Source organism: Neofelis nebulosa, chromosome 13, assembly GCF_028018385.1.
Source record: "Neofelis nebulosa isolate mNeoNeb1 chromosome 13, mNeoNeb1.pri, whole genome shotgun sequence".
Lineage (NCBI taxonomy): Eukaryota > Metazoa > Chordata > Mammalia > Carnivora > Felidae > Neofelis > Neofelis nebulosa.
Genome location: NC_080794.1, coordinates 26,398,670 through 26,424,267, shown reverse-complemented (window position 1 = coordinate 26,424,267; position 25,598 = coordinate 26,398,670). Strand labels below are relative to the sequence as shown.

The 25,598-nt window shown below is 39.5% G+C and overlaps 1 protein-coding gene across 30 annotated transcripts in view; it reads left to right on the top strand.

Moving 5' to 3' along the window:
* The window catches only part of ANK3 (ankyrin 3), a 342,851-nt gene that overhangs the window by 237,672 nt on the left and 79,581 nt on the right, over positions 1-25,598 (top strand). For 17 of the 30 annotated variants that reach the window (XM_058696391.1, XM_058696392.1, XM_058696389.1 and 14 more), the window contains 2 exons: positions 340-442; positions 22,539-22,645. In XM_058696391.1, coding sequence (XP_058552374.1) covers positions 340-442; positions 22,539-22,645 — 210 coding nt within the window. Of the gene's footprint in view, positions 1-339; positions 443-22,538; positions 22,646-24,602; positions 24,636-25,598 lie in introns of all 30 variants that reach the window. The other 13 variants (XM_058696413.1, XM_058696401.1, XM_058696403.1 and 10 more) reach the window with 3 other exon arrangements.

The following is a 25,598-nucleotide window of genomic DNA, read 5'->3' as shown; positions in this document are numbered from 1 at the left end:
TCAAATTATCTATAGTCATCTGGTTCTTCTCAGTTACCCTCAGTTACCCTGTTAGTTCAACTATCATAGTGAAACATCCAGAGTTTTCATTCATTTCATATTGTCACAGGTTTAACACCATTTAGCCTAATTTTAAACAAAATCTGATCATGAAATTGTTTAAGCTTAAGAGATTTCCTCAAATTTAAGGGATTTTATTTTTGATAATGTCTTTTCAAGAACAACTTCTGTTGATATTTTTAGCCATCTTGCCTGTTTTCAAACTTGCATGCATTAATTTTATTTTGTTCATCTCATCATCATCCACCACTCTTGAATGGTTAACTGTAAATACAACAGCCTCCGCTCCTTCAGTTCGGATAGGTCGTACACCTTGAACAGAAGCTCCTATGCGCGGGACAGCATGATGATTGAAGAACTCCTTGTACCATCCAAAGAGCAGGTATGCTTCCTCCTTAAAATATTGTTGGATTGTTGAACTTTCATTGCTGTGATTGAATTGAGCTCTTTGTTCTGTGACAAAATCTGTACCTCTGCATGTTTGATTTTGCATTTGTAAATCTTCTTGTACTGCCAGGGAAAAAGGAAAAAAATCAATTGTAAAAAAAGATGGGGGAGGGGAGAAAGAAATCTGTTGTGCCATACACAGAAATAGCCTGGTCTTCTGCAGGTGAATCCCCAAAAGCCCACAGAGAGGAACTCAGAAAGTCCTAAGAATGACACAGATTCCTTTCTCATTTCTAGATCAAATCTATTTCAGTTTTTTTGAAGAGAGTTAATAATAATTGGTAGCTAAAGTTGCTGACATTATCCACATGAGTGTTTGATTTTCCTAAACAAACTGTGGGTGCATGCTGGAACTTGCTAGAATTGTTTTTAGCAAGTAGTTAAAGATGAGATTGGTCAAGTCTTTGATCCCTTAGCTTCAAAGCTGCCTGTGATGGGCCTTCTCAAGATATGACAGTATTTTGTTTTCTACCAGAATCTCTGCTGGTGTTCACACAGTTTCTTCTTTCTGATCATTGTGGTTGAATAGATACTGGCTTAATGCAGGAAGGTCCAGCAGTGCAATCCTGCTGCATATGGGCTCAGGGTTATTCATTATTCTGGATACACACGATACTTGATTTTAAATGTGAAGTCATGAGCTAACAATGGGCCATAAAACTAATTTTGAAGGTGGCTTATCATATTCAAGCAATGTAAATAATTGATGAAATCATGCTACACTTACTTATTCACTGAACAATGAAGGTAAATTGGAGCAGGTAAATACGTGATAGTAACATTATCAACAAGTTAGAGGTTTAAGTAGCCAGTAGTCAGATTTCAGGGACTCCCATGTGTTTGGGACATGCTGACTTCCAGACGTACAGATGTACATGGAATTTCACAAGAACCTGCAATTAATATTTTATTGCTTTACACTCTCTGGAACATTCTTAGTGAGCAGGTTTTACAGAGGTGAATACAGTAGCCATTCAGTGTGTTGTCAGACACAAACAGCCTTTGTAGAATAATTATAGGTGCGATAGCATGTCATGGTTTAAGTGGGTATTAGCACTAAAGAAGGCACTTGTTTCAAATAATGGAGCTAAGCTCTTGGGTGTTAAGGTATTGCGCAGGTATTGGTTGAGATTTTCTGAGGTGCTCTCTCTTGGTTGGCTGTGGTCATTATCCAGGTTGGGTGATTCTGATCTCTTCATGTTCCCAATTGAAATGAGACGTTAGTGGATATATTATAACACCAGTGTAGAAATGCCTGTTATTCTCCATGACTAAGGAAAACCCACAAAACTTACAAAATTGCAGGTGATAGGAGATTCCTTAGGTATCAGTAACACTTTGGTCATATATAAAGTATGTGCCTAGTTCTATAATGGAATCTTAAATGCTTGATTGAATCTAATGATGGTTTATATTTCTGAATGTATATTTACTTGGGGGCAAGGGTCTGAAATTGGGACCATCACCCCCATCATCACCATGACCTCACCATCACTACCACCATCACCACTACTCCCACTGCCAGGTACACTACCTCTCCATATCCGCACATCAACCTTAAAATATGGATGATTGCCATGCTACAGGTGGTGAACAGGCTTCTGAGGGGTTTCGCACCATTACCTCATAGCTACTGCCAACACCTGCTTACTCAGGGAGGCTGGAAGGGGTAGCTTTAAACAGAATGAAAAATTTGTGAAAAGAAAGGATAAAGAGAACTTTAAAGGTAAAGCTGGTGTTCTCTTATTGAGTTTGTTGCTGCTTCAGTTTGAAAAGCACCTCTGTGGATGTCACAAACAACTCTCTAGACTAGTCAAGGGAAAGAAGAGCTTAGGACATCTTGAAACCTTTACAAATAAATCTTAAGTTGATAACTGCAGAGGTAGGAAGTTGCTTTCTCCAATGACCACAGAGAATCCCATGATCTGACAGGTGTTCCTTGTGGAACACATACATTATTCCTGGCCACACAACTTCATAATAAAATCACCAGAGATTCAAAAAAAAAAAAAAAAAAGTATGAATGACATGAAGACATTTTAGGGACAAATGAGGACATTTGACAATGTACTCGCTGTATTGTTAGAAAATCATTGTTAGTTTTGTTAACAGTGACAACATTATTGAAACTTTACAGGGTAATGTCTCTGTTCTGGAGGTATGCATGCTGTAGTTTTCAGCAATGAAGTAATCATTGAGTCAGCCACTGATTTTCAAATGGTTCAGCCAAAAGAAAAATACATGTGTAGAGAGAGAGAGAGAGCTCGTGCAAACATGGCAAAATGTTAATGTTGAATTTAGGTGAAGTGCAAATGGTGTTTCTTATATAGTTTTTTCAACTTCTTAATTTGTTTGAATACCTTCAAAATACAAACTTGGAGGAAAGGGGAAAACAAAATCTGAAAGAGGTGTGTTAAGTTATTTAGTGTCTGGTATCTCATTTATTATAGAAGAGAGATGAAGCTAATTCCTCAAAGAGAGGCTAAAGGGAAGGGTCTAGGTGTACTTTGCAAGACTAATGAGAAGCATTTACTTTAGAAGGATGCTTAATATAAAACACAGACTTTATATCAGAATTAAGTGGCAAACATTATTAGTTTGTATCCATCATGCCTTTAAATCTGTATTTATAAACTTCAAAATGGAGTTTCTCCACAGTATTGATTATGTCTGAAAGCCTGAAATATTTAGAATTCTGGAAGCAATGACACATGACTTACTGTCAGATTTAAAACTGCCCTATCATTGCCCAGTTAAAGTTGCTTGGACACATAAAGTTGAAAATGAATAAAAATGAACTCTCCATGTGTTGCTTGTTTTCAACAAGAGTAGACCTCACCTATACAAAGCATAGTTAGTTGCCTCTTTATTATTGTGCTGCTGATTAATGAGTTTGCACATTAACCACAGTGAAAGTAAAGTTGAGATTCAGGATAATTAGCACAGGCCTGCTACTTGCATGTTCCTAAGAACCTGTGCTGTTGAAGGCAGGTGTGGAGGCCAGAGCTGGGAAGGGGGTTGGGAGAAGTGAGCCCGTCCTCATGCCCTGCTGAGCCTGAATCATGATCAGTTTGTAAACCACTTAATTCTCCCCCAGATAATCAAGAGTGGACTCTTTTGCCACTGTGATACTGGGTTATCCATGAAATGAACTCCCTGTCCTTTTACCTCCCCTTTACCTTGCAATCAAGAGTCACCTGTAGATATGCCTCAGAAAATATATATGTAAATAAATCATGCCTTTCATTTGTCAGAAAATTTTATTGTTTAAAGCAGTGACTCTCAGCCCTGACTGCTCATGAGAATCATCTTAGAGAATTTTTAAGGACACCTGGGTGGCTCAGTCAGTTGAGCGTCTGACTTCAGCTCGGGTCATGATCTCATGGTTGGTGGGTTCAAGCCCCACATTGGGCTCACTGCTGTCAGCCTGTCAGTGCAGAGCCCGCCTCAGATCCTCTGTCCCCTTCTTTTTTGTCCTTCTCCCCTATTGTGCTCTTCCCCAAAATAAATAAATATAAAAAAAGAATTTTTAAAATATGATTGCTCATCATATGATTTCACTCATATGTGGGATTTAAGAAACAAAACAAAGAGAAAAAGAGAAACAAGGAAACAGACTCTCAATTATAGAGAACAAACTGATGGTTATCAGTGGAGGGAATGGGTTAAATAGGTGATGGGGATTAAGGAGTGCACTTGTCAGGTGATGAGCATTGGGTAATGTATGGAAGTATTGAATAACTATATCATACACCTGAAACTAATATAACACGGTATGTTAAACGAATTAGAATAAAAACTTTAAAAAATGTGATTGCTCAGTGGCTAGGAGGGGCTTAGCATAGGATTTTTTAGTGCACCGAGAGCTGAAGCCCCTGATTCCTAGTCAGAATTCCTAATTAGGAGAAGGAGCATCTGGGTGGCTCAGTCAGAAAAACATGTGACTCTTGGCAAAAGCATGTGACTCTTGAGCTTGAGGTCGTGAGTTCGAGCCCCTTGCTGGGTGTAGAGATTACTAGAATTCTTTTTTTTCTCAAGTTTATTTATTTGAGAAAGAGAGAGAGAGAGAGAGTGCATGCATGAGAAGGGAAGGGGCAGAGAGAGAGGGAGAGAGAGGATCCCAGGCAGGTTCTGCACGGTCAGCACAGAGCTCAATGTGGGGCTTGAACCCATGGACGGTGAGATCATGACTGGAGCTGAAACCAAGAGTCAGATGCTTGACGGACTGAGCCACCCAGGCACCCCAAGATTACTAGAATTCTTAACGGGGCACACATTGGAATCACAGTAGCTCTTTGGAAAGAAGATACCTATAGAATCAGAGTCTCCTGGCTGGGTTCCTGGACACGTGTTTTTTTTTTTTTGTTTGTTTGTTTTTTTTTTTCAACATTTTTTTTTATTTATTTTTGGGACAGAGAGAGACAGAGCATGAACGGGGGAGGGGCAGAGAGAGAGGGAGACACAGAATCGGAAACAGGCTCCAGGCTCCGAGCCATCGGCCCAGAGCCTGACGCGGGGCTCGAACTCACGGACCGCGAGATCGTGACCTGGCTGAAGCCGGACGCTTAACCGACTGCGCCACCCAGGCGCCCCAGGACACGTGTGTTTTTTAAAGCTCCACATGTGATTCTGGGATGCATCTCTGCATAAGAATCACTTATTTAAAGCAACTCTGGTTGGGATCTTTTTGTATATTGATCATTCAACATCTAATGTATTTGTTTTATAAGCTCTGACTTGTGTATGTCAGATTGTTTTGGAACAACATCTGTGCTTGGAAACATTCGTTTCCAAATAGGAGGTAATAAGAAAAGGGATGATTCCAGATTGAAGCCCAGTTGTCTAGGATGAATACAATAGACTGGTTCTTTCATTTCTTCTGGCATAATTATTGAAAGCAACTGTCTGGTATGGCTTATGGAATTGCTGTGTGTGATCCATATCAGCCAGTCCTCATGTGTAAATGGCATAATATTTAGTAGATGCTGTGTCAAGAGGTATGGTGATGATGCTTATGGGAATCATGGTGAAAACAGTTCATTTTGAGCTCCTACTATATGCCACTATTCTAAGTGTTTTGCTAGTATTAACTCATTCATAGTTCACAAAAAAAAAACATTTGAGATAATTTCTTGGCTCCATTAAAAAGGTGAAGAAACTGAGGCACAGTCAGTTAACTCACCACGGGGGGCACAGGTGATAAATGGCAGAGTCACTGGCCATGTAGGTCCAGGCTGCTTCCTTAGCGGCTGTGCATCTGTGTTGCTCTGTGTTGGAAGGAAGCCATCAAAGAGCCCTAGGACTTTATACTCTGTCCTCCAGGATCTCATACTTGCTGGTATTTTTTTTTTTTTTTTTTTTTTTTTTTTTGGGACAGAGAGAGACAGAGCATGAACGGGGGAGGGGCAGAGAGAGAGGGAGACACAGAATCGGAAACAGGCTCCAGGCTCCGAGCCATCAGCCCGGAGCCTGACGCGGGGCTCGAACTCACAGACCGCGAGATCGTGACCTGGCTGAAGTCGGACGCTTAACCGACTGCGCCACCCAGGCGCCCCACTTGCTGGTATTTTTTTTTTTTTTAATTTATTTATTTATTTATTTATTTTTTAATATATGAAATTTACTGTCAAATTGGTTTCCATACAACACCCAGTGCTCATCCCAAAAGGTGCCCTCCTCAATACCCATCACCCACCCTGCCCTCCCTCCCACCCCCCATCAACCCTCAGTTTGTTCTCAGTTTTTAACAGTCTCTTATGCTTTGGCTCTCTCCCACTCTAACCTCTTTTTTTTTTTTTTTTCCCTTCCCCTCCCCCATGGGTTTCTGTTACGTTTCTCAGGATCCACATAAGAGTGAAACCATATGGTATCTGTCTTTCTCTGTATGGCTTATTTCACTTAGCATCACACTCTCCAGTTCCATCCACGTTGCTACAAAAGGCCATATTTCATTTTTTCTCATTGCCACGTAGTATTCCATTGTGTATATAAACCACAATTTCTTTATCCATTCATCAGTTGATGGACATTTAGGCTCTTTCCATCATTTGGCTATTGTTGAGAGTGCTGCTATAAACATTGGGGTACAAGTGCCCCTATGCATCAGTACTCCTGTATCCCTTGGATAAATTCCTAGCAGTGCTATTGCTGGGTCATAGGGTAGGTCTATTTTTAATTTTCTGAGGAACCTCCACACTGCTTTCCAGAGCGGCTGCACCAATTTGCATTCCCACCAACAGTGCAAGAGGGTTCCCGTCTCTCCACATCCTCTCCAGCATCTATAGTCTCCTGATTTCTTCATTTTGGCCACTCTGACTGGCGTGAGGTGGTATCTGAGTGTGGTTTTGATTTGTATTTCCCTGATGAGGAGCGACGTTGAACATCTTTTCATGTGCCTGTTGGCCATCCGGATGTCTTCTTTAGAGAAGTGTCTATTCATGTTTTCTGCCCATTTCTTCACTGGGTTATTTGTTTTTCGGGTGTGGAGTTTGATGAGCTCTTTATAGATTTTGGATACTAGCCCTTTGTCCGATGTGACATTTGCAAATATCTTTTCCCATTCCGTTGGTTGCCTTTTAGTTTTGTTGGTTGTTTCCTTTGCTGTGCAGAAGCTTTTTATCTTCATAAGGTCCCAGTAATTCACTTTTGCTTTTAATTCCCTTGCCTTTGGGGATGTGCCGAGTAAGAGATTGCTACGGCTGAGGTCAGAGAGGTCTTTTCCTGCTTTCTCCTCTAAGGTTTTGATGGTTTCCTGTCTCACATTCAGGTCCTTTATCCATTTTGAGTTTATTTTTGTGAATGGTGTGAGAAAGTGGTCTAGTTTCAACCTTCTGCATGTTGCTGTCCAGTTCTCCCAGCACCATTTGTTAAAGAGACTGTCTTTTTTCCATTGGATGTTCTTTCCTGCTTTGTCAAAAATGAGTTGGCCATACGTTTGTGGGTCTAGTTCTGGGGTTTCTATTCGATTCCATTGGTCTATGTGTCTGTTTTTATGCCAATACCATGCTGTCTTGATGATGACAGCTTTGTAGTAGAGGCTAAAGTCTGGGATTGTGATGCCTCCTGCTTTGGTCTTCTTCTTCAAAATTACTTTGGCTATTCGGGGCCTTTTGTGGTTCCATATGAATTTTAGGATTGCTTGTTCTAGTTTCAAGAAGAATGCTGGTGCAATTTTGATTGGGATTGCATTGAATGTGTAGATAGCTTTGGGTAGTATTGACATTTTGACAATATTTATTCTTCCAATCCATGAGCAGGGAATGTCTTTCCATTTCTTTATATCTTCTTCAATTACCTGCATAAGCTTTCTATAGTTTTCAGCATACAGATCTTTTACATCTTTGGTTAGATTTATTCCTAGGTATTTTAGGCTTCTTGGTGCAATTGTGAATGGGATCAGTTTCTTTATTTGTCTTTCTGTTGCTTCATTGTTAGTGTATAAGAATGCAACTGATTTCTGTACATTGATTTTGTATCCTGCAACTTTGCTGAATTCATGTATCAGTTCTAGCAGACTTTTGGTGGAGTCTATCGGATTTTCCATGTATAATATCATGTCATCTGCAAAAAGCGAAAGCTTGACTTCATCTTTGCCAATTTGGATGCCTTTGATTTCCTTTTGTTGTCTGATTGCTGATGCTAGAACTTCCAGCACTATATTAAACAGCAGCGGTGAGAGTGGGCATCCCTGTCGTGTTCCTGATCTCAGGGAAAAAGCTCTCAGTTTTTCCCCATTGAGGATGATGTTAGCTGTGGGCTTTTCATAAATGGCTTTGATGATCTTTAAGTATGTTCCTTCTATCCCGACTTTCTCAAGGGTTTTTATTAAGAAAGGGTGCTGGATTTTGTCAAAGGCCTTTTCTGCATCGATTGACAGGATCATATGGTTCTTCTCTTTTTTTTTGTTAATGTGATGTATCACGTTGATCGATTTGCGAATGTTGAACCAGCCCTGCATCCCAGGAATGAATCCCACTTGATCATGGTGAATAATTCTTTTTATATGCTGTTGAATTCGATTTGCTAGTATCTTATTGAGAATTTTTGCATCCATATTCATCAGGGATATTGGCCTGTAGTTCTCTTTTTTTACTGGGTCTCTGTCTGGTTTAGGAATCAAAGTAATACTGGCTTCATAGAATGAGTCTGGAAGTTTTCCTTCCCTTTCTATTTCTTGGAATAGCTTGAGAAGGATAGGTATTATCTCTGCTTTAAACGTCTGGTAGAACTCCCCTGGGAAGCCATCTGGTCCTGGACTCTTATTTGTTGGGAGATTTTTGATAACCGATTCAATTTCTTCGCTGGTTATGGGTCTGTTCAAGCTTTCTATTTCCTCCTGATTGAGTTTTGGAAGAGTGTGGGTGTTTAGGAATTTGTCCATTTCTTCAAGGTTGTTCAATTTGTTGGCATATAATTTTTCATAGTATTCCCTGATAATTGTTTGTATCTCTGAGGGATTGGTTGTAATAATTCCATTTTCATTCATGATTTTATCTATTTGGGTCATCTCCCTTTTCTTTTTGAGAAGCCTGGCTAGAGGTTTGTCAATTTTGTTTATTTTTTCAAAAAACCAACTCTTGGTTTCGTTGATCTGCTCTACAGTTTTTTTAGATTCTATATTGTTTATTTCTGCTCTGATCTTTATGATTTCTCTTCTTCTGCTGGGTTTAGGCTGCCTTTGCTGTTCTGCTTCTATTTCCTTTAGGTGTGCTGTTAGATTTTGTATTTGGGATTTTTCTTGTTTCTTGAGATAGGCCTGGATTGCAATGTATTTTCCTCTCAGGACTGCCTTCGCTGCGTCCCAAAGAGTTTGGATTGTTGTATTTTCATTTTCGTTTGTTTCCATATATTTTTTAATTTCTTCTCTAATTGCCTGGTTGACCCACTCATTCGTTAGTAGGGTGTTCTTTAACCTCCATGCTTTTGGAGGTTTTCCAGACTTTTTCCTGTGGTTGATTTCAAGCTTCATAGCATTGTGGTCTGAAAGTATGCATGGTATAATTTCAATTCTTGTAAACTTATGAAGGGCTGTTTTGTGACCCAGTATATGATCTATCTTGGAGAATGTTCCATGTGCACTCGAGAAGAAAGTATATTCTGTTGCTTTGGGATGCAGAGTTCTAAATAGATCTGTCAAGTCCATCTGATCCAATGTATCATTCAGGGCCCTTGTTTCTTCATTGACTGTGTGTCTAGATGATCTATCCATTTCTGTAAGTGGGGTGTTAAAGTCCCCTGCAATGACCACATTCTTATCAATAAGGTTGCTTATGTTTATGAGTAACTGTTTTATATATCTGGGGGCTCCGGTATTTGGCGCATAGACATTTATAATTGTTAGCTCTTCCTGATGGATAGACCCTGTAATTATTATATAATGCCCTTGTTCATCTCTTGTTACAGCCTTTAATTTAAAGTCTAGTTTGTCTGATATAAGTATGGCTACTCCAGCTTTCTTTTGGCTTCCAGTAGCATGATGAATAGTTCTCCATCCCCTCACTCTCAATCTAAAGGTGTCCTCAGATCTCAAATGAGTCTCTTGTAGACAGCAAATAGATGGGTCTTGTTTTTTTATCCATTCTGATACCCTATGTCTTTTGGTTGGCGCATTTAATCCATTTACATTCAGTGTTATTATAGAAAGATACGGGTTTAGAGTCATTGTGATGTCTGTATGTTTTATGCTTGTAGTGATGTCTCTGGTACTTTGTCTCACAGGATCCCCCTTAGGATCTCTTGTAGGGCTGGTTTCGTGGTGACAAATTCCTTCAGTTTTTGTTTGTTTGGGAAGACCTTTATCTCTCCTTCTATTCTAAATGACAGACTTGCTGGATAAAGGATTCTCGGCTGCATATTTTTTCTGTTTAGCACACTGAAGATATCGTGCCAAGCCTTTCTGGCCTGCCAAGTTTCAAAGGAGAGATCAGTCACGAGTCTTATAGGTCTCCCTTTATATGTGAGGGCACGTTTATCCCTTGCTGCTTTCAGAATTTTCTCTTTATCCTTGTATTTTGCCAGTTTCACTATGATATGTCGTGCAGAAGATCGATTCAAGTTACGTCTGAAGGGAGTTCTCTGTGCCTCTTGGATTTCAATGCCTTTTTCCTTCCCCAGTTCAGGGAAGTTCTCAGCTATAATTTCTTCAAGTACCCCTTCAGCACCTTTCCCTCTCTCTTCCTCCTCTGGGATACCAATTATGCATATATTATTTCTTTTTAGTGTATCACTTAGTTCTCTAATTTTCCCCTCATACTCCTGGATTTTTTTATCTCTCTTTCTTTCAGCTTCCTCTTTCTCCATAACTTTATCTTCTAGTTCACCTATTCTCTCCTCTGCCTCTTCAATCCGAGCCGTGGTGGTTTCCATTTTGTTTTGCATTTCGTTTAAAGCGTTTTTCAGCTCCTCGTGACTGTTCCTTAGTCCCTTGATCTCTGTAGCAAGAGATTCTCTGCTGTCCTGTATACTGTTTTCAAGCCCAGCGATTAATTTTATGACTATTATTCTAAATTCACTTTCTGTTATATTATTTAAATCCTTTTTGATCAGTTCATTAGCTGTTGTTATTTCCTGGAGATTCTTCTGAGGGGAATTCTTCCGTTTGGTCATTTTGGATAGTCCCTGGAGCGGTGAGGACCTGCAGGGCACTTCCCCCGTGCTGTGGTGTATAACTGGAGTTGGTGGGCGGGGCCGCAGTCCGACCTGATGTCTGCCCCCAGCCCACCGCTGGGGCCACAGTCAGACTGGTGAGTGCCTTCTCTTCCCCTCTCCTAGGGGCGGGATTCACTGTGGGGTGGCGTGGCCCGTCTGGGCTACTTGCACACTGCCAGGCTTGTGGTGCTGGGGATCTGGCGTATTAGCTGGGGTGGGTAGGCAAGGTGCACGGGGGCGGGAGGGGCAGGCTTAGCTCGCTTCTCCTTAGGTGATCCACTTCAGGAGGGGCCCTGTGGCAGCGGGAGGGAGTCAGATCCGCTGCCGGAGGTTTGGCTCCGCAGAAGCACAGAGTTGGGTGTTTGCGCGGAGCGAGCAAGTTCCCTGGCAGGAACTGGTTCTCTTTGGGATTTTGGCTGGGGGATGGGCGGGGGAGATGGCGCTGGCGAGCGCCTTTGTTCCCCGCCAAGCTGAGCTCTGCCGTCCGGGGGCTCAGCAGCTCTCCCTCCCTTTGTCCTCCAGCCTTCCCGCTTTCTGAGCAGAGCTGTTAACTTCTGACCTCCCAGACGCTAAGTCGCGCTTGCTGTCGGAACACAGTCCGTCCGGCCCCTCCGCTTTTGCCAGCCCGACTCGGGGGCTCTGCTTGGCCGGCGAGCCGCCCCTCCGCCCCGGCTCCCTCCCGCCAGTCCGTGGAGCGCGCACCGCCTCGCCGCCCTTCCTACCCTCTTCCGTGGGCCTCTCGTCTGCGCTTGGCTCCGGAGACTCCGTTCTGCTAATCCTCTGGCGGTTTTCTGGGTTCTTTAGGCAGGTGTAGGTGGAATCTAAGTGATCAGCAGGACGCGCGGTGAGCCCAGCGTCCTCCTACACCACCATCTTCCGGAACCTCCTTGCTGGTATTTTTAAGATGGATGTGATACCATCATCTTTACCCATTTTTTTAGCAGAAAAGATTATAATCAGACATGTGTTCTTTTTTATAAAATTTTCTTTTTAATGTTTATTTATTTTTGAGAAAGAGAGAGACAGTATGTGAGTGGGGAATGGGCAAAGAGAGAGGGAGACACAGAATCTGAAGCAGGCTCCAGGCTCTGAGCTGTCAGCACAGAGCCCAACGTGGGGCTCCAGCTCACAAACCATGAGATCATGACCTGGGCTGAATTCAGATGCTTAACTGACTGAGCCACCCAGGCGCCCCCAGACATGTGTTCTTTATTATGCTTATGTCTAATTCTAATAACAAATCCTTATTTAATGTGACTTAAAGGGAACTGACAACTTATTCAGAAACAAGTTATAAAAATTATGGAGACAATTATTATGCTAAAAATTATGGCATATAAAGCATCATTAAAGGAATGGCAATACTTGACCATCACATAGATATGAGGTAGAAGGCATGATAGTGGTCTAAAATGTTTTGCATGCTAACCAATTAATTATAGTTCCTTTGAATGACCCTAGAAGTATTTGTAAGACCAAGAAATGCATGTATACAGCAGGCAGAAACATTTAATCCAGTATGAATTTCTGGTAGTTATTCAAAAATAGAAGAGCAGGAATCAGTTAGGGATATGAATTGTTTTTGCCTATGTACACCCATTCCATTTTCATAGGTGGGAGACAGGATCTGATGGTCAAACCTCTTCCCCCGTCCATTTCTCAATGGATCTTTACAAGGATCAGAAATCACTTCCCCTCTAAGGATAGGCCCCAATCTGGCCATTGAGAGCATTCCTTTTCCTGGATTACAGTGATTACTTTAGGTTAAAATATAAAATCTAGGCAAGTCTAATGAGACTCCAAGTTGAGACTTTCTTTAGTTTTTGGGGATTGCTAAGCTATAAAGATGATGTCAACCCAAAGCTGCTAAGCATGGAGCATGAAGACAAGCAGTTCCTACCATGTTTTGAGCCATGGCTGGATTCAGCCATTGCCTGAAGTTAGTCCTTCCCAGACTTTCCTGCTACATAAACCAGTGAATTAATCGCAATTTGCTCCCATCCCTCGGGGGCTGGGAGCATCTTAAGCCAGTTTAATTGAGGGTTTGGTCCTCACTAATATGCTTGTATTGTGGCGATCAAACCTGACATAAACAACCACATGTCAAGGGCAACATAGAAAGTCTTCCAGCATCTTAAAGTGCCATTCAAACTTGAGATTCTATTGTTTTATGCTTTCTCTCTAGAACAGTTGATTTTTTTAAGAGCATAGCTATAAACTTGGGTGTTCTAAAGGAAAAACTTTTAGAAAAACATTCTTTGCTAATTGATCACTGAGGAATGAGGGCCTTCCATTTGCTTTCAATTCTGTTGATCTAGAGGCAGCACGTCTGTGAAGAGAGAGATACAGAGCAGCTGTGTGGCCCTGGCCCTCGTTTAGGAGGTTGCTTTCATTTTGCAGCCTTCTCTCATACCAGATTTGCCCACATGGTTTATGTCTAAGGGGATGAGTGGCAGGGTTTCTAATAGTGAAGGTTTAACTACAGTAGTGTGCGAATGGTTGCATTGGCTGTTTGAACGGGAGCTGTGAGGTCCTTCTGTAGTCACAGTTAGAGGCCCTGTTCTAGCCTCCCCATACCTGGAAGTAGCTGTCATCCTTTCCACCACTCTCCCTGTAACTCTCTCATTTATCTCAGCCCAGTACTCACTCCAGATCCTCTGGGTTAGACTTGGTCTTTTTTTAGGCTAAGGACAATCTCATGTATATTTAGTCATATAAATGTTATGTACTACTTGATATATTAGCAAGTCGTAAGTGAATTGGAAGGTTCTTCAGAAGAAATTGCACGTCTGTCACTTCAAGACCTAGGCAATTATCTCAGTAATAGAAAAGAAGAACACCTAATCCCAAAAGCTGGTTATACTAATACCCAGTTTTTCCTTCTCTACCTCTCACTCCATTCTCCTCCTGCACCTCCCCTGCCCCCACATCAGCAGACTGGTCTTCCTGTTTCTGGTTGTGAAGGTAATTCTAAGGGGCTTTCAGAAATGTGCATGGTGGCAGAAGGTAGCCAGCCTGGGATTAAAGATTTGCTAGAGATAGTCTCCTGGAAGATAAACACCTTTGACTAGTGACATTTAATATGCTGCTTTTTCTCTTCAGAGTGCTTTGCCAGCATTTCTCAGGTGATCCATTCAACACCTCTCACAGATTGGTCAGCAAGATTACACATTTTGTTTTAAGGCAGACAGGTCGGTGTTGTGACTTACTTAAGGTGGTACAGTTAGTTTAGACATCTTGAACTAGATGTTGATGTGTTAACACCTTCCATGCTGACCTTGATTCACCTTCTTTTGTGGAAATTGACAGCGAAATTATTTTGAAACCAATCAGATTTGGAAGTTCCAAAGAGCTCAGATTCTATGGTTTGTATTTTAGTATAAAATAAATCTTAGCGGGCGCCTGGGTGGCTCAGTCGGTTAAGCGGCTGACTTCGGCTCAGGTCATGATCTCGCGGTCGGTGAGTTCAAGCCCCGTGTCGGGCTCTGTGCTGACAGCTCAGAGCCTGGAGCCTGTTTCAGATTCTGTGTCTCCCTCTCTCTGACCCTCCCCTGTTCATGCTCTGTCTCTCTCTGTCTCAAAAATAAATAAACGTTAAAAATAAATAAATAAATAAATAAAATCTTAGGTGTAGCAATAGTTGACTTTAAGAAAAGAAATATTTTGGGGGAAAAAAAGACCTGCTTTAGTCAACCTTTAATTTTCATTTTATTCTCTGATTAAATCAAGTTTTCCTTTATAGAATCCATTTTTTAAAGGTGTACAACATGATGGTTTGATATATTTGTAAAATAATTTCCATAATCAAGCTAATTAACATATCCATCACTTTGATAGTTACCATCTTTTTGTGTGTAGTTGAGATCTACTCTCTTAGCAAATTTCAAGAATATAATATATTATTATTAGCTAGTCGCCATGCTATATATTAGGCTTCCAGAACTTACTAAACTTATAACTGCAAATTTGTATGCTTTAATCAATATCCCCCCTCTTCCTCCATCCCTGAGCCTCTGGTAGCCACCATTCTATTCTCAGTTACTATAGATTAGACTTTTTGTCTTTAAAGATGGAATCCATCTGTTAAGAGAATATTTCCAACTAGTTGCACTGGATGTCTATACAGACCCGTAGCAGTTTGCCATTTCATTCAGTTTGCTGTAGATTACAATACTTATAATACTTATTGTGGTACCTGCCACAACATGGATCCACGATGGATCATTTCATGTCATGCTTTCAGCTTCCTATGGACTAGATACTATCATTACCACATACAGACAAAGAAGCTGGAGCTGACAGCAGCATTTCACTTGCTCAGTTTCACTTCAAGTGACACGAGGTGATAGACCTGAGAATAGAATTTAGGTCCGATGGCTGTTTGGACCCATTCTGTTGCTGACCACTGAGCTGCCACTCTCATACGCCAAATATGGCACACCTGTCAAAGCATGTTCACCATGGGGAGAGTCAATATTTATGCAGGTATTTGTCACAGCCCAAACACCACTATTTGTTAATCCAGCAGGCTGCTTCATCTGGTAAGGCATATGCTATCTCAAAAGCTCATAGAAGGCTATAATGTCTTACCAATTTAAGAAATTAATTATCTTCACTTATAAAAATTCTGGGAAGTTTAGGATTATTATTATCTGTGTTTTTGTTTGCATAGCAATTTAAAATTTTCAAATCACTTTCACAATACTTCAGCCATTCCATTCCCACAGTAAATCAGGACAGTTAATCTTATCTACCAGTTGCCCAATGCAGAAATGGAGGTTCAGTGAGGTGATCAACTTGTCATTTGCTGGGCCGTGACATGAAGTAGCCAAAGTCAAGCCTAAGTCATGTACTCTTGGTCTAAGGGAACTGACAACCACATGGGTTCCTCTGTCCTGGTCCTGTCTAGTTTGTGGTCATGGGGTAAAATTGTTCTTGTAAGCCTTTCCTTCCATGGGCTCCTAGTCTGGTGCTGTCATCCGGGTGTTTCTTAATTACACTGTGTTTACAGTTTTTCAGATTAGCTGCACTGCATTTTGCATGTGACCTGATATTGTGAGGTCTACCTGGTTATGTGAACAATAATATCATGTCAAGGCCACCAGTTAACCTACAGGACTACCTTCTGCTGCCTCCCAGGGGCAGCAGAGCTGACAGTGAAGGATCTTCACTGGTGTCATCCCACACTGGGGTTTGACAGTTGGCAGCCTGGAGAATTATCTAATATTGAACTTAATTGGTTATTCTTTCTTTTCCTTGCATATATTTTCTTGCTCCCTGCCTCTTTGCTTCCAAGCCTGGACATTAATTTCCAGACCTGGGCATTTGGGCATGTCCTCTTTTAAGGCCAGTGCATACTTGCTCTTTTCTTTCCTCTGATGAATAGGGCTAGTGAGAAGCTATTTTTGGAAAGTATTAAGCTCATGGAGGCTGTGATATCATCATTAGTCAGGCTTTGGACTCTATTGAATAACGTGCATTTTGATTTTAATAGGGCCCTTGACATCATTTCCAAGATGAAAACTGATGTGCTTATTCATATCATTTTTGATGTGGGAGTAAAACGTCTTATTAAGTCAGTGTGAATTTTTCCTTAACACAGTGTTCTACTAACTAAAGCTACCCAGTGCTGAGTGTTGATTTTATGTTGTCACATTTTTGAAGTTTCTCTCTGAACTTCAGTTTCCTCAGTTCTGTACCCTGTGAAATGGGTATAATATTACTCCTAGGGCTACGAGGTTCTGAAATTCAAAGGATACATGAATGTAAAGGTCTAGGACAGTCCTTGACATTGAGTTGACACACAGTAAGTGTTGGTATTGCTCTTGTTAACATTAAGCATTTTTGAGTCAACAAGTAACTCCTACACATTTACAAGATGCATTCTTCTAACTGAACGGGCTCCATTGATTTGATATAAGCATGCTGTGTATGTAACTGTAAAGGACTGGTGCTGGCACTGGAACGTTGTTGTTTTTGCTGTTTCCCCGATTACTGTATTTTAACAAATGAGCTAGCATAAATGAAAGTCCTTTGAAAAGCAGAAATGCAGTAGAACAAACTGAGGGTTGATGGAGGGTAGGAGAGAGGGGAAAGTGAGTGATGGGCATTGAGGAGGGCACTTGTTGGAATGAGCACGGGGTGTTGTATGAAACCAATTTGACAATAAATTATATTAAAATAAAATACAAAAAAATTAATAAGAAAATTAAAAAGTTAAAAAATAACAGTGCTGTTATTAAAACACATGCCTTATGCAAATTATGGACTTTATTGTACAAAAACAAGGAATAAAATTAAAATAATGGAATACAAAAAAAAGAAAAGTAGAAATTACTATACTTATAAAGAAACATTAATATGACTCCATGCCAACACTGGCCTTGGTGCCAGATTTTTTAAATTTTTTATTTTGTTTTTTTATGAGAGAAAGAAAGAGCATCTCATACATGTACGTGAGCATGTGTGAGTTGGGGAGGGGCAGAGAGGGAAAGGGAGAGAGAGACGGCGGCGGGGAGGGGGGAGGAATCCTAAGCAGGCTCCATGCTCAGTGCAAAGAGCCTGACATGGGGCTCAATCCCATGACTCTGGGATAATGACCTGAGATGAGATCAAGAGTCAAGACACTCAACTGACTGAGCCACCCAGGTGCCCCTTGATGTACAGTTTTATTGAATCTCCACAGCAAGCAACTCTCAATTTGAAAATTTCAAAGGAAACTGAGACTGGGAAAAGTTAAGAAATTCACCAAGGACCATAAAGCCATCAAGTCATGTTGGGGCATCTCCAAAAGGGCTTTCAATAAATAAAGATAAGGAAAGGCCAAAAAATATAGGTTCAGTTAAATTGCCTTATTTTGTGTTTAAAGGGATATGGTGTGGGAAGAACATGTTGTTTGTGTTTAGGTTATTAAAATTGATAGGTCTGCTCATAAATGTAAGCAAACCTCTTTGGGGAAAAAAAAGTTGGGACAAATATTGGGAACATACAGCTCATCATTTTGAACAAGTACATTTGCTCATATTACATTTGTTCATTTGTATGCTGACAAAGTTTCATTGTGTGGCAAAGGTAAAGGAGTCAGGAAGGACTGACAGGGACCTGGGACCCCAGTGTGCTGGCACACTCCTGCCTCCATAAATAGTACATGATGGCAGTGATACCTCCTTGCATGGTATAATTCATTGTTTCAATAATTAATGTTGCCAGTGAATGTTTCTAAAAGTTCCAAAGGTAAATAATTTACTGTAATTACCAAGGAGGAGTGATATTACTTATTTGTTAGAACTTAAAAAAAAAAATGGATCCTTTGTGAAAAGTGACCTCAAGGCCCCAAATGTAGGATTGATACTGTGCTAAAAAATTAAAGTGAGTATCACCACCAACTTTATACTAATATTTGCCCTATTCTGAAGGTTAGTTGGTTGGAGTCTCCAGAAGTCAGTAAAATTGGTGAATAAGGCTGGACTAACACTAATACACAATCTTTGGTTAATCCATATAGAATTTAGGAACTTTCTGAAGTGATGTGTTGCTTGTTTGGGGTTAAGACCTTGCTATTGTTGACTCTAATTCTTTCCCAATTTGATTTCAGCGTTTTTAAAAAAAAAAATCTTTGTAATTCACTGTAAGTTTTTAAATTTATGTTTTATTATTGAAGTTATACAAACAAATAAAAAGCCATGTCATTTTATAAGATGTACTCATTAGGAAAAAAAAAAAGAATTCACATATATACCTTCAGCCTCCAATTTCTCCTCTCCAGACACAACTGCTTAGCATACCTTTTGATAGCTCTTATGTGCTTTCGTGTGTCTAAAATGTGTATGTGGCTTCTTGTTGGCTTTCACCCATTTCAGGAATTATTTATTCACTTCCCAAAATGGAAGATGAAGTTGTTACTTTTTAAATGCCTCTTCTCTCCCACCATGCACACTTTCCATCCCCTTACTTTCCCCCAAACAGTTGTATTTTACTTTGGTTATGCCAGCATTTAGTGCTTCTATTATGCCTATGTAAATGCTTTCCACAGATGCGAAATGTATTGGTTGAATTTTCTTTTTGGCACAATATTTTGCTTTCCCTGGAGTTTTTTGCATTTGCTTGGTGTTCTCTCTACATATCACTGGTCCAGTCCACCAGTTCCTCCCAGTTATGCCAATCTTCTCTCAATATGATCACATTCATTAGGTGTTCTATAAATTTCATCTCTCTGGGAGCTTTCTTACTTGTCAAGTTCCTTGTAGTTCCACTGCATAGATGTCCTCCTGGGTCTTCCTTCCCTGTCACCATGAAAATTCTCTATGTTCTTATATTAGACCCTATATCTTTCCCCTTCTTGGTTGAATCCTTCACTTTGATGGAATACATCTTCCAATAGTTTCCTTACAGAGTTAATGAGAAATATATTTGGGGGGGGGTATATTTCTGAAGATATCTTAATTCTATTTCCGTACCTTTTTTTTGCCTGGGTTTAGAATTCTGGGTTGAATATCATTTCCTTTCAGGACGCTGAAGGAACTGCTCCATTGCCTTTAACTTCAGTTTTTCCTATTAAAAGACTGGTGGAAGTCTGCCATGTGTGATCACTTTTCCTCTCTAAATTTGTAGGCTCTTTCTTTGTCTCCAGATTCTAAAATTTCATGATGATGTGCTATAGTCAGTTTATATTCATAATGCTGGTCATTCAAGTGGATTGTTTTACTTTGGGAACTCAGGTCTTCTGCTTTGGGGAAGTTTCTTGAATTATTTCTTTGATTTCTTCTCTATTTCACTATTTTTTTCTTTCTAAAACTTTTCTCTCTTTTTTTTTTTTTTGAGAAAACAAATGGGTTTGGAATTCCTGAAATAATCCTCTGCTTTCTTGTATGCTGTCCTATTTTCTACATTTGAAAATCTCCCCCTAACTTCTAGATATTTTTTCAACTTTAATGCTATCGTATTTGTTACTTTCTATGAGTTATTTTTTCTCTGAGTTTTTTGTTTGTTTGTTTTTAGTGTTTTATTGCTTTATAAGTATAAAAAGATCTCCTCTCTCTGGATATTAATGAAAAATTTTAAGTTTTCTTCTCACTGAAATGCCTCAGTTTCTTCTGATTTGCTTTTGTTCTGTTTGTTTATTTGTTTATCTTATTCCTCATATTATACACTTCACAACTGTCTAGTGACTCTTGGCTGTTTGCTCACTACTAAGCTCATGGGAAGCTCTCTGCACGGGAGCAGAAAGACTTTTCATCCATGATCTACTGAAGTAATCAGCCAGAGACATTTCACTGGGAAATCCCAATTCCCACTGATTCCTAAGTCACTGGGAAATCCCAGAAAAGATTCCCATTTTCTGCCTGAGGCTCTGTCCCTATCTGTCTTGGAGACCAGTAAAGGAAGGCTGTTCTCTCCTCAAATACAGCTTCTGCCTTTTTCTCTTCTGAGAGCCCAATTGCACATGTTAAAACCTTTCACTGGGTTCCACATGTCTCATACTATTTTCTGTGTTTTCCATTCTGTTTTTAAATCCTTTCTTTTGTACATTTTTCCATCTACACTTCCAATTATCTGACCCTGTTTTCTATTGTGCCTAGTCAAGAACTGGCATTGTATTTAGACGTGATCAAATGCCCATTTGATTCTTTCTTATGTAATTCCAGTGCCTTGTTAACTTATCCAGCTTTTCATTTCTTTCCTCTGTTTTTCCCTTCATTTTTTTCAACATACTAATCAAACCTGTTGTAAAGTTCTTATTTGCTTACTTCAAAATGTAGGATGACCTGGGAGTCTGTTTATGGTATCTGTTTTATTTTGTTTTTGTTCATGTGCTCTGGCCATGCTGGACATGATATATAAAAAGCTGTGGACAGGACACACCCGATGATGATGTAATTCTCCATAAAGTGTGCACCCTCCCTCTGCTAGACAAATAGGGTGGTAGCTGATCATTTCAATCCAGTCGAGGTTTGGCTGAAATGAGGCAAAATTATTCACCTCCCTGGTAAACTTGGGACTACCTCTGCTTTGTCCCTGGCCCTTCAGGGTCCTTAAGTGAAAATTTTGTGTGATCCTCTCCCCTGAGAAGTCCCAAACTTCTAAATCTTTTTTTCATGAAACTGCCAAGAAGCAACACTGTGCCTTTTAGTGATTTTCTGGTTAGGTTTCTAGCTTCCTGTTCTGCACAGTCCCAGAATTCAGGAAATGTTCTGCACAGAAATCTGTGGCACGCTTAAGGCCACCCAGATCTCCACCAAAACTCCCTTAGTTTTTCTAGGCCCCAGTAGTGGCCCCTGCAGGTACAAAGCCCAAATTCTATCTGCACTGATAATTGACGAATGCATCCAAGTTAAACATGGCAACAAAAAGCCCACAGGGGTCTTCGAGCCCTTCCCCTCTCTGGAGGGCAGCTCCCTTGTTCTCTGTGCCTCTTGTCCATGGCGTTCAGAGCCCATCTGCATATTTACCGGGTGTGCTTGCAGCAGCAGTAGGCTTCCACTAGCTACTCTGCCCCACTTGGAAACAAAAGTCAGCAAGGTGGGTTTTTTTTTTTTTTTTTGAGACATGGGAAAGAATTTTATAATTGTAAGATGAACTTGGAGATGTGTTCAAGTAGCTGAAATCATGGTTAGCATTACTTCTGTGATATTTCTTTTGCCGTGTCAGTTACTGAAGATGCTGTCCTAGAAGACTAAAATAAAACAGGGCACCTGGGTGGCTCAGTCAGTTAAGCATCCAACTCCTGATTTCAGCTCAGGTCATGATCTCTTGGTTCATAAGATTGAGCCCTGCATTGGGCTCTGCGCTGACAGCCTGAAGCCTGCTTGGAATTCTTTCTCTCCCTCTCTCTCTGCTCCTTACCCCTGCAGGCACCCACTGTCTCTCTTTCTCTCAAAATAAATAAATAAACATGAAAAAAATGTGTTTCTTTTAAACTCATGCAGTGGCATGTATAGAAAAAAAGACTCAGAGGCACCTGGGTGGCTCAGTCAGTTAAGCGTCTGACCTCTTCTCAGGTAATGATCTCGCAGTTTGTGGGTTGGAGCCCCGCATCGGGCTCTGTGCTAACACTCAGAGCCTGGAGCCTGTTTCAGATTCTGTGTCTCCCTCTCTACCCCTCCCCCACTTGAGCTTGCTCTCACGCTCTCTCTCTCTCTCTCTCTCTCTCTCTCTCTCTCTCAAAAATGAAGATTAAACATTTTTTAAAAAAAGATTAAAATAAAACAACTTATCAATAAACTTTGTTTTCTATCCTTGAAACTTCAATGTAGACCTATAGAGGAGTAAGTACAAATTTATTTTGACTCTCTGAACTTACAGAGACATACAGGTATATTTTGTAGGTACAGAGAAACCAGTGTCTTATGTGAGTTATTGATGCCTTATATCATTTTATTTTGCAGCATCTAACATTTACAAGAGAATTTGATTCAGATTCTCTTAGACATTATAGCTGGGCTGCAGATACCTTGGACAATGTCAATCTTGTCTCAAGTCCTGTTCATTCTGGGTAAGTAATCTAAAAGTCACTTACCTTTATCCCATTAAATGAACATTACATTTGTTGTTTGTATTTATAAATTCATATTGACAAGCTTTATATGTATGAAATATTGTTCTTCTAAAAGACTTCATTAGTGAGTATATGTCATATATATTTGTAAATCATTTGTAAATGTTCTTTTCTGAGCAAATTGCTATACCTGTTTTTTGTTGAAAAAAAAAACACTGTTGGAAAGGAAAATAATTAAAGTATTGGTAAATCTAGTCATTTCCCTTAATTTTACTTTATTCAGATAAAGTTTTATTTCTGAGTGTCTGATTTTCCTTTCTAATGGAAAATTATATATGGAGGTATTTCTGTTCATCTCTTGCTGACTGCTCTTGTGCTTTGCTTCACATGATGAAACACCTGAAATCTTCAGACCAGTTTGGTACCTCCTGCACTCCTGAAATAAAATTATGATTAAGTCTTATTAAATTACAATTAGAAGAAAAGAAATTAATTTTTAAAAGAAAAGAAGTGAATGTACCAATGTGTGTACCCCAGAAATGCTGTGGTAAAAACCACATTGAACAGGCTCCTTACCGCTGCCCCACTGGTAGCAGAATTAGAGGTGGGCGGTTTACAAGGTAGCCTGCTCTAACTACTGAATTGATAATCAGTGCATATTTACATATGGGATTCTTCACCTGTCAGTAATTAAAACTTGGGATAGTTGATGCCACACAAATGGAATAGAAATCATTGAGATGATGAAAATTTCAAGGTATTTTCACCTCTAAATTTGGCATTTAGGCCATAAATTAGTTGTGATCCAGGACAAGGACAGAGTAATTTGGAATTAAATTAGTTAACAGTAATTAACATTTCTGAAATGCTATATGTGTTATATGAATTATTTTCTGCTGCTTTTAATTAAAATAAATTGTAATAGCTTTACCTTTTTATGTGCCTGGCATTGTGTTAAATGTTTTACATGTATTATCTTACTTAATATTTTTTTGAACCTTAAAATGACACTGTGAAATAAGTTTTACCACTATCCCCATTTTGCAGATGAAAAGTCAGACTTAGAGTAATGCTGCAGGTTAAAGTATCCTACAGAATTGTGGCTTGTAGCACAAATAATTGCAATATCATTCAAATGGAAGTAATTGACGTGAAAGTACTTTGTAAACTATAAACTACACATACATATTCTTTGACTAATTAACATTACATCTCTTTAACTCAATTATAAAATTCTTTAATTATGGAGTAATAATTTTTAATTGCTTAAAATAGTTACATCATTGATGTTAGATGTTTATGGGTCTTAACTTAGAAAAGCAAAAAACAATCAGTTGGGAAGGAAACTGAAATACTTAGGATGCATTCAGTGAGCCACATGTTGAAGAGGTTCTTTGTATCAAGCTTGGTGAATGCCCACCATGTTACAAAGACCTAGAGCCAACGTTTTCTCTACATAGGAAAGAAAAGTGTGTCATTTAGGAAACTTTCATGCTTTGCTTTTGTGCTTTGCTTCAAATGATAGTTGGAACTTCAAATGAGAAATTGAGGGAACATAGAATAATAAAATCAGAGGTGAACTTTCCTGTACATTGGAGATGATGAAATATTTGACTATGCAAATTCTCTCTCCTTCCTCTTGAATTTATTGAAGGCAATAGACATGTCCAGGAAAGCAAAAGTAATGGCAGCTGGCATGGGCTTATTTGAAAAGGAAAATATAGACTTGGTATACACTTGGAAATGGTTCACTAGTGCTGTCAGGTCTTAGGGAGTAGCTTCTATAGCCACTGAAGGTGAATATTTTTCCAGGTTGTCCCACAAATGCCAAATGCCTTGGTTTCATTTTCTGACAGTTTTTATTTTTCCTTTGCTTATCATTGACATTTTCTGTTGCTTGCTTCTAATTATCTTCCATTAATTTCTCCCATTTGCTTTCTAAATTATTTTGCAGCTATTCTTCTCCACTTCCTCAGTATGATTCAAGGTGATAACTGTGTCCTTTATGTGAACCATCCTTTTTTGTATTTTTAATTTATGTGACGTTTTCCCACAGTTAGATGTGTCAGTGTCTGTAGTGTATCAGCTTTTGTCATCCTGCTGTTCTTACAACTAGAAACATTCATGTGTTAGTTTTAGGATTATTTGTAGAATTACTGCTTTAGTTTAAGTATTAATAAGATACAAAAGATATGATTAAACATCACCTTTTGATTTGTTTCTATGAGTTGTATTGCATGAAATTTTATTTTGCATAGAATATGTAGAGAATGAGTTTGGAAAACAATTCATGATGTTATTGAATAACAGGACCCTTGCCCTGCTTAATATTTATTCTCTCCTTTCCTCAGTCTATTGGCTCTATAAAGTTGAAAACCTTAGAACAATAAATTACTGCTAATGAGTACCAACTAGGCACTGGGTGCTACGCAGAATCCAGAGAAAGAGCTTCTTCTTCTAATTTGTCCTTAAAATCTTCTAAGATATGTTTTGTTTTGTTTTTTTCCATTTGTGTCTGATATTCTTTGTAGTTTGGATATTTTTATATTGACACTGATGACCTTCTTAAACTACCCTCATATTGCTCACCTACAAGTGTTTTATATGTATCTTTTTCATATAGATATATTTTTAGTATTAGTAACCGCATCTGACCTAGGCGGTTCCAAAGCACCTCTAACAAAATAGTTTTTGTTCAATGGGTCATTCAGTAAACATGTATTATGTGCTTACTGTATTTAGGAACTGTGCTCAGCCCTGCAGGTCAAGCAGCAAACAAGGCAGGTCTGATCCAAATTACTATCTATATTATTGAGATCAGCTCTTTGTTGCCAGGGCAAACACTGCCCTCCAAGTGTAAACACTCTTGTGTTTATATGTGCTAATACAACCACATTTCCAAACCCAGAGTTGACCTCGAATCATTTTTAATTCATTCTGTTGCTAGTAT